Here is a 10,087-nt window from a genome sequence, read left to right as displayed (position 1 = left end):
TTGGTTGAACTTGTGCAATACAACCAGGAGGATTACTCCCAAAATGAAGTTATATGTCACAGACAAGATACATGGTGTAACCATGGTAACAAGATGCCTTTTGAGCATCGTTTATACACAAGGGACAGTGCACATGTTCCGAGTAGCATGTTATGAAGATTTATTCCCATCAGACCTCACATTGTCTGGTGTCTTGATTATTGCTTGTCACAATTAAAAACATCAGTCGTAGAAACATCCCATTCATCGTCATCTGTTCCATCAGGCTTCCTTGTTTAAATACAGAACACTTCCTCTGTTGTGTCGATTCACCCAGTTAAGTTCCGTATACACTTGAAGGTATTAGAAAGCTGCATTCACATTGTCTTCTGTTCAATATACACTTGAAGTTATTTGATAGTAGCGTTAGGAACCAGTCACATTGTTCCTGTGTTGTGTGATTCACAACTGTGGATGCGCTTCTGCCTGTTTGGCCCTCAATAAGGCTAATGCTGATCTTGTCACAAGAACTCAGAACTATCACACTTGACATCATCCATGGTTCAAATGTACATATTGATTGTGAGCTGGGCTCTCACAGCTTGATCACATATCATACCAGCCAACTTTCACTCTGGCGTAGTTATATGCTTCGTAACATGGTCCTATGACCATCACAGGATTATCCCATTGTTTCTGTATCTGCTTCATCACTCCTATGTTCGAGCACACATTAGTCTGGTAGCACATGAAGCAGACAGGTCACAGTAATCCATGAATGAAGTATTGCCGAAGCAAGTGCCAACCAGCCTCTGGTCATCTCACATGAATGTGTCTACCCAAGGTTTCGGAATCCACTGTGGTTCGATCTCGAGGCGGTTGATCTCTTGAAGGAGCTCATCGTATGCCCTGTTGAGGTCCTGGTTGACCAAGATGTAGTCAAAGTAATGGCCATATATGTCCTCCATCTCACGAGCCTTCTCTATGATGTCCTTGAGTTCGTCATCCTAGTAAACAAATATACATGCTTAAGGGAAGACATTGAGGTGTGTGCGGTGGGGGTGGCTGTTAGGGATTTTCAACCCAAAATTTCAGGTTGGTGAGTTGAAACAAATAAAAATAAAAAAATTACAATTTCAAATACGTCTTGGGATTGTCTCAAAATGTTAAATGGTAGGGAGAAAAAAAGTGGGGCTTGATTTATTAAGTAATTTTTTGAACAGTTCTTAGTTATGGTACTTCAAATAATTCATTAATATTGATAGCAACAGTAAAAGAGTTGTTTTCACATCTTACTCATTTCTGGTTGGCCCCATTGCTTTACATTTTCTTTTTTTTCACATTTCATCTAAGGAAAAAAAGTCTGGCCTATAAGTACTCATCTGATCACATGTGAGGTACTCACACCTGACAGATAGCTAGAAGGTAATTAAGTAAAAAATGAAAAAAATGAAATAGTGCAAATGAAAAATGGGTGCCCCTTTCTTTTCCTTTGGTGTGTGGGAGATTTACTCAGATGAAGTCTCAGATATCAATGCAACAGTACCAATAGCCTAAGAGAAAACAATGTCTCTTATTTAATTTAATGGTAAAGTGAGTGTGTGAGTGAGTGAGTGAGTTTGATTTAAAGCCACTTTGAACAGTAAATCAGTTATATTATGGTCTGTCAGCTTGATATGGGAATAATCCCTGAAGCAATGCAGGTCTTAGATCTTCACCACACTTTGGTGCATGGTGCTGACAGACTTAAAAACATAATCACGGTGAAATGAGATTCAAACCCATGATCATAGTTTCCTGTCATGGCTAAGGGACACAACTCTGTACAATATATTCAAGTGTCTTAGCTACCTCGGCCTCCTGTACCCCTATTTTAATGGAATAATTGACAATTACTTTTGTATTACAAAAGGATTTGTCAGATTAGGTGGGACTACTTCCTTGAACATGTTATCTCAGTTGCTAGAATGTTGACTACGCTGTTGTTGAGATGTATACATACCGGTGTTGCTGGTTTGCCCAGCTTGACGTGCACAGCACGAAGCTTCTCCAGGTTCGGGGGACACACGAATATCACATAAGGCTTCAGGTCTGATGTGTACAGCGGTTTCACAGCCTGGCAAACAAAAAGGAAAACCATTTGTATAGATGTCAGTACACTTGGTAACTTTTAACTTTAGCTTGACAGCATTCTGTCAAGAGTTATCTCCCTTCCTACAGTGTCTATCATGTTTACAAACCATAATTACTTTTAAAATCAATTTACAGTTCAACAGCTATATTTCATCCCTATTAGAGTGTCCAGGAGAGCGTAAAATCCGCGGTTCAATTCTGGCCACGTTATACCAATAGATGTCAAAAGATGGTACTTGTTGTTACCCTGTCTGGTGCTGGGCATTAAGGGGCTAAAACAAGGACTGGTTGGCTCAGAGTCAGTATACTGTGTCTAAGAAGGGTATTTATGTTAAACTTAGGCATATCTCAGTGGGCTAGTGCCATAAAATTTGCATTAGTCCGGACTAGTACACTCAGCCACACACACGTCGCTACATAAGTGCGTTGCCATATAAGTGCAATAAACTTGAACACGACATTAAACTCCATTTTCCCTCACCTCACCTATAAGAGTCTATCAAGTTGAAGTTGAGCATCACGTGGAGCATATACTTACGTCGGCATGGAGATTGAGCACGCAGATCTTCCCCTGGTGGATCACCTGTCTCACGGCCTCCATACTTGTGCCATACAAATTCTTTTCAAACTCGCCATACTCGATAAACTTCTGGGCCAAGATGTCCGCCTCAAACATGGTGCGTGAGATAAAGTGGTAGTCCTTGCCCTCTATTTCCTCAGATTTGCGGACTCGACTTGTGTCTGTCAACATATGTAGGAACTCCACTGGTTATTGTGGCACTTAATATCAAAACCATCTTTCATCTGAACATCTGACGAATTTCAGTTACAACACAAAATATTAATGTATACTTATGAAATTATGTATGTACAGTTAACACTTCAATTGTTATATAATTGTGACATACATATACACCGAGACACAGACAGACAATCATGCTAGGTAAAAAGTTTAGAAAACATTGAATTTGAAAACGTTGAATTCTGATCCTTCTGCTGATAAAATCACAGGCTTCAGATAAATGACTGTGTGAGAAACTAAAGAGTAGATCCACGTACGGGGAACAGCAGCAGCAAATCTGTCAAAGTCAGACTCCATGAGACGCTGTCTGAGCTCCGCCCTCCCAACATTTGAAGGGCCAATTAAGGCAATTGGTCTTTTTCTGTTCGGCTGAGGTAAATATTTAACCATTTCTTCATATGAGAGGATTTCTTCAGTTTCTGCAAATATAAATACTGATGTTCATGGCATCCACTAATCATGCAGCAGAACAGGAAAATAACTAAAGTGTATGACATCAGGAGCACAGATACGGCGCTGACAGACCAAGTTCACAGATAGTATGAATCAGGGATTCAACCCATTACATGTGGCATCTTAAGCGATGTGGCAAACAGGACACCTGCACCATCAACACTTATGTTGTAAATAACTGAATATCACGCGTATTCTGTTATACGTGTGTGAGAATAACTCTGCTATTACTGGAATATCACAACAGCTGTAACACAAAGCAACCATGTGGGGCCCAGGAATCAAACTTGGTATTGAGAGTAAGAGAACACTTCAACCACTTAGCTAACAAACCAACACTTTAAGCTGCAAACTGCAAACATAATCACATTTTGGGTTATTACATCTAAGTTGACATCCTGACTTCACCCTGTTAGACCAAAGACCTGGCCTTCCTCATATCCATAACAAATAACAGGGGGCGCTTAACCCTTTGTCCAGGTGATTCATTAATCCAGACAATGCCAATGGGTACTGTCTGGGTTAATGGGGTTTCATTGTAAATTGCTTATAACGCATGCCAGACACCAGAGGCAGATCCAGGATTTTGAAAAAGGGGACGCACATAATACCCAAGTCATGAAGTGACTTGACCGAGGGCACATTTCAACATGTAAGGTGTCTGACAACGGCGTTTGCCACCCCGCAGCTGGATCTGACAGTGGACATACTAGGTAATGGCACCTACCCTCGTCAGCCCCAGTGTACAGGGAGGAGCGTTTCTTCTTTTTCTTCTTCTTGTCTCTCTTTCCACAGACACACGATCGCCCCTTCTTCTTAGAGTCCTTCCCGTCTCCCGGCATGGTCTGACGCAGTGTTTCACGTCTGTAACAACAACACACAATCCCATCTCAAAATTGGTTCAAATGGGATTATTTCAGAAAAGCAAGGGTGTTTTTCAACAAAAGAATTGTTGTACTGGTACCACAGAGGACACAGGTGATACACAAACTGTACCAAAGTGGAGTTGTAACAAAGGCTACCATACCACCTCAAGAAAGAGATTCTCTGTCAGTGATTACTGCACTTGCAGATCATGGAAGAGCCTGCTGGGTATAAGCCTGGCCAGTGATTACTGCAATTACTGTTCATGGAAGAGCCTGCCGGGTATAAGCCTGGCCAGTGATTACTGCAATTACTGTTCATGGAAGAGCCTGCCGGGTATAAGCCCGGCCAGTGATTACGGCACTTACTGTTCATGGACAGCCTGCTGGGTATAAGCCTGGCCAGTGATTACGGCACTTACTGTTCATGGAAGAGCCTGCTGGGTATAAGCCCACCCAGTGATTACTGCACTTACTGTTCATGGACAGCCTGCTGGGTAAAAGCCTGGCCAGTGATTACGGCACTTACTGTTCATGGAAGAGCCTGCTGGGTATAAGCCTGGCCAGTGATTACGGCACTTACTGTTCATGGAAGAGCCTGCTGGGTATAAGCCCGGTCAGTGATTACGGCACTTACTGTTCATGGAAGAGCCTGCTGGGTATAAGCCTGGCCAGTGATTACGGCACTTACTGTTCATGGAAGAGCCTGCTGGGTATAAGCCCGGCCAGTGATTACGGCACTTACTGTTCATGGACAGCCTGCTGGGTATAAGCCTGGCCAGTGATTACGGCACTTACTGTTCATGGAAGAGCCTGCTGGGTATAAGCCCACCCAGTGATTACTGCACTTACTGTTCATGGACAGCCTGCTGGGTATAAGCCTGGCCAGTGATTACGGCACTTACTGTTCATGGAAGAGCCTGCTGGGTATAAGCCTGGCCAGTGATTACGGCACTTACTGTTCATGGAAGAGCCTGCTGGGTATAAGCCCGGTCAGTGATTACGGCACTTACTGTTCATGGAAGAGCCTGCTGGGTATAAGCCTGGCCAGTGCTTACGGCACTTACTGTTCATGGAAGAGCCTGCTGGGTATAAGCCTGGCCAGTGATTACGGCACTTACTGTTCATGGAAGAGCCTGCTGGGTATAAGCCCGGTCAGTGATTACGGCACTTACTGTTCATGGAAGAGCCTGCAGGGTATAAGCCTGGCCAGTGCTTACGGCACTTACTGTTCATGGAAGAGCCTGCTGGGTATAAGCCTGGCCAGTGATTACGGCACTTACTGTTCATGGAAGAGCCTGCTGGGTATTAGCCCGGCCAGTGACTGGTGCTCTTCCTCGCCTTCCCTGTATGCCTGCCACCAGTTGGGATCATCCTGGTTGATGATATGAAGGATATCTCCCTTCATGAAGGAAAGCCCCAGTTCTCGACATGGGATATATGCATCGTCCTCAGGGTCATAGTTGAAGAGGGCTCGAAGGTGCACCTGCAGAACATCACCACGTAAATACTATATTCTATAAACATTTGTTGTGATTCATAATTAGTAACACCATATTCATAATGAATAACATATTCATATGATGGAAAAAAAGTTTTTCAAAACTTAATATAAGTTACAAATTATTCAGAAACTCTTTGAAATAAATTTTTCTGTGCGGCATCAGGCAACAAAGAAACGATTATTTTTTTATGCAATTAATTCTAGTGGTATTTCAGTACTTACTGCTTTTGGTCGGGCGGCTGGTTTGGGTGATGCGTAGTTGTGCGTCGGGATGATCATGAATGTTATTGTCCCTGTCATATAGGCCTGAAAACAGCAGTAGGTAATTAGTGTTGAACATAGACACATATCTACATAGTAATACTGTGTTACACAGCTAACAATGAACATCATTATCACTGATTATCCACAAGTTGTACAATCCGGCTTTAGTCACTAAACTGTTACTGTTCAAATTAAACAAATTCTGGAATAATACATTCAGTCTGAAACAATCTCCATTACTAACCAGCATCTCAGATACATCGTTGACATTTTTGCCGCGCATGTCGATGCCATTCACTTCTAGTATCTCATCTCCTTCGTGAAGCAAACCTGACAATGGAAACAAAGTTACACATACAGCTACTAGCTGTTATTCATGATACAGTCAGCAATATTCCCATGGCCTGTAAATAATCTGGGACCAGATAAGCAAGTGGTTGACAGCATGAGCAACAATCCACACCATCCGGGTACGATGACACGTCACATGATTAACAACTATCCTCTACTGTCAGAATGATCATCATGACAATGATGAGGCACTGGTCAATTCTTTGACTCCTGAATCCCCATGAAGAATGTCTGATATAATTTGCATGAATGTTTAATGCCGCACTCAGCAATATTCCAGTAAATAAAGAAGTTGTTATCTATAAATTGTGTCTACATTGTCATCCTTCAACTTATAAGTAATGCCTATCAGGCAACTGATATTCCAGTTATATGATGGCGGTCTGTAAATAATCAAGACTGGATCGGACAATCCAATGATTGATATCATGAGCATCAATTTACGCAATTGGAACGCATTGACATGCATCAACCAAGTGAGCAAACCTGACCAACTGACCACCTGATCCTGTTAGTCACCTCTTACGACAAGCAAGGGTGGCTGAAGACCAACTGTAGCCCAGGTCTTCACAGGGGATACTAAACGTAGCCTTGAACTCAGTTTATGAAAACAACAAACTCACCACTCTTCTCGGCTGCTCCACCCTTGACAATCCTCCCAATTATCACTGAGTCTCCCTCATTCTTCACTGTAGCTCCCTGTAACATGACAGAACACATACATAGAACATGACATATACGTCCATTAAGTAGCTGACATGACAACCAGCAACAGAGGCACTAGGAGTCTTGGTGAGTCTGGCAGCAAACATCTGACCTCAGTGCATAAGAGAGAGTTTTGGGTTTAATAGTGGAGCTAAAACTCGTGAGTGAGTGTGAGAGTGAGTTGTTTCAGAGTGGAGCTAAAACTCTCGAGTGAGTCAGTGAGGGGGTGAGGGGGTGAGGAGTGAGTGAGTGAGTGAGTTGTGTTTCAGAGTGGAGCTAAAAATCTCGAGTGAGTGAGAGGGTGAGTGAGTGAGTGAGTGAGTGAGTGAGTGAGTGAGTGAGTGAGTGAGTGAGTGAGTTGTGTTTCACAGTGGAGCTAAAACTCTTGGATGTAAAAATCATGGAAAATCTGACTGCACAGCTTTTGACCTTAATACATAAGCGAACAAGTGAGTGTGTGGAATCTTGGAGTGAGTGAGTTGGGTTTTTTGGAGATTTGAGATTTGAGCAATTATCAGTCATATCATGGCATGTCAGCTTGATGTGGGAGGAGACCTAAGAGTAATGCAGGTCTTCGCTGTTTACCACCTAGGGGAAACCAACAAACACATGTTTTGGCTGACAAATAAGAGTCATAATATGACTAAATCGGGGAATCTAACCAAATCATTAAATCTAGACACAACAATAATAGTACGCATTCATCTTTAAATAAAATATGCATATATTATTTTTGTTCTTGAAAAATGTCTACAAGTGTGAAACAAAGATAATATACCTTATTGAATCAATTATTCCAAAAACGTTGGTTACAAAGTTAATGTATTTCTTTAAAAAACAACACCCTACTTTTTCCCTGGAGGAGAAAAAGTCATTACTTTCAAACATCTTCTTACAAAGGTGGGAGTTTTTATGTTGCAGAAATGGAAATGAGGCAAAAATGGAGTAATTGAAGTCGCACAAAGTCCACAACTTTACCGACAGCTAATGTTGTTTTGTCCACTCAAGGCATTGATCCGAGAACAAAGAAAACTGGGATATGCAAACTGACCTGATCAGAATAACCCAAACAGCAAGGAGAATCAGGCCCTAAAAACACCAGAATAAATGGCCCTCTCTGTAAATTTCAAGGCATTACATCCCTCCTGAAATAGTTTGCAAATTTTAATTTTGGCATAAACTTTGATATTTTATTACCTCTCTTAACTGACACCAGGTTAAACAAAAAATACAACATATTGTGAAATGAAATATTTAAAAGGATCCTTCCTGACGTATATCCCTTGTCACATTTGCATCCCAGTGTAGCAGTTTGTTATATCCATCATACTGAGGGTGATATATGATCGCACGGAATGCTGGCAATTTAGACATGTTGGCATGAGATTGAATAACAAAGCATATCTCAGTTGTATCTCATAAATGTCCTAGCATGTCCATACATCAAGACTATCTTCCTTAACTTAGTCACCTCAATCTGCACTTTTTGACCCCCACATCGCATTTATGTCAACATTATTTTTGCAAATTTGTATATGGTTTGATCAGACAGATTATTGTGGATCAAACCACTGTTTTAAGAGTAAGCTGATAACTGTAAGCTCCTCTGCTCCTCGCTCAACAAAGAACTGTCAGCTCTACCACTATATTATAATATAGATTTACGATAGTGGAAAACCACAAGGAACAAGAACGAGGCCATGGTGTTAGTCTGTCTTACAGACCCTGATACATTTATATCAACTACAGCCCATGCAAGTCTATAATGTTTGGCAAGTCTAGATTACTGCAGTATCATCTGAAAATGAAGAGAATCACTGGGCTCCCTTTTTATTAGATTTTTATTAAGATAACTGAACAACTGTTTTTTTCTGTACGATATGTTAGTCTACCATGGTGTCTGAAGTCCTTTTAAACTTAAAATTAACCATTATACTTTGTGTTTTGCATCTTTCAACATATAAAAAAAATAGAGGCCCATTTACAAAAGCAATCTAAGCTGGTCATAAGCCTATGCCGAAATATCTGACCGAGACATTTGCAGCACTACAATTGATCTGTGAAAAAGAGGCCTGTTCTCTGGAGCAGGGTTGCAGCACGCCAACATCCTCGTGAGATGTTCCAGACGTAAGGTGGGGCTTAGCAAGCACCTGCCTGACTTCCTTCTCTATTGTCATGGAAGATAAGCCAACTATGCACACCATTACTGGATGATAAGGTCATCCACTGTTGCTACCCAAGACGTCCACGTTCCTGAGCATCATCACACACTGTAGTAGTCCTATCTCACCTCTAACCTATGACCGAGTCTAACCTCTTGTATCCACACTGAACTGCAACATAACAATATTGATTTTATCTCAAATCTAACCCAAGTCCTAACTTGATGTTGGATCACACTCACCTTTGGTTATGTAAAACTTGTACTGTGATTTAATGAGTGAGGGAGTTTTACTTTACTCTGCAGTCCAAAAAATAAAAGATATATCACTGTGCATGCTTTTAATCATTGTCTGGACCAGACAAACCAGTGGTGGTCAGCACGAGCAATGCTCTTGGGTACTATGACACCCACTCCACACATGTCAACCACCCGGACCCTTCAGTCAGTAACTGGTGATGTAACAATCTGTTCTGGAATCAAGAGTGAGTGAGTACTGTCTTACATTTAGCAATATTCTAGCAATATCACGGCGGAGGACACCAGAAATGGGCTTCACACATTGTACCAATGTCGGGAATTGAACCCGAGCGAACACTTTAACCACTAGGCTACCCCACCACCCCCTTGAATCAAGAATGTCCTTCAGTCTGTCAACTGGTCATCAAAACAAACATAACTGATATTTTTATATGCCATTTACAATTTTGTAACACATTGTCTCTGTAAGCACCGTCTCCGTGAGACCATGAGAACAGTTTCCATAGATATCAATGAAATGGGGAATATATTTCCCTTGACAACCATAACTCATTGTCTTCTATACTTCTTTCTGTATTGTCGGTCAAAGCACAACTCACAAAGTAATTGTC

At 41.5% G+C, this 10,087-nt stretch overlaps 1 protein-coding gene across 6 annotated transcripts in view; it reads right to left on the bottom strand.

The window, feature by feature from the left end:
* The window catches only part of LOC139443343 (protein PALS1-like), a 103,228-nt gene continuing 93,141 nt past the window's right edge, over nucleotides 1-10,087 (bottom strand). For all 6 annotated transcript variants that reach the window (XM_071224322.1, XM_071224324.1, XM_071224326.1 and 3 more), the window contains 9 exons: nucleotides 6,973-7,048; nucleotides 6,243-6,328; nucleotides 5,957-6,040; nucleotides 5,514-5,716; nucleotides 4,095-4,231; nucleotides 3,172-3,333; nucleotides 2,651-2,853; nucleotides 1,982-2,095; nucleotides 1-986 (listed from right to left, as the gene is read on the bottom strand). In XM_071224322.1, coding sequence (XP_071080423.1) covers nucleotides 801-986; nucleotides 1,982-2,095; nucleotides 2,651-2,853; nucleotides 3,172-3,333; nucleotides 4,095-4,231; nucleotides 5,514-5,716; nucleotides 5,957-6,040; nucleotides 6,243-6,328; nucleotides 6,973-7,048 — 1,251 coding nt within the window. In that variant the 3' untranslated portion in view covers nucleotides 1-800. The remainder of the gene's footprint in view (nucleotides 987-1,981; nucleotides 2,096-2,650; nucleotides 2,854-3,171; nucleotides 3,334-4,094; nucleotides 4,232-5,513; nucleotides 5,717-5,956; nucleotides 6,041-6,242; nucleotides 6,329-6,972; nucleotides 7,049-10,087) is intronic.

The sequence above is a fragment of the Haliotis cracherodii genome, unplaced genomic scaffold (genome assembly GCF_022045235.1).
Source record: "Haliotis cracherodii isolate W230 unplaced genomic scaffold, xgHalCrac1.p SCAF_5, whole genome shotgun sequence".
NCBI lineage: Eukaryota > Metazoa > Mollusca > Gastropoda > Lepetellida > Haliotidae > Haliotis > Haliotis cracherodii.
This window is presented reverse-complemented; position numbering and strand designations above follow the sequence as displayed.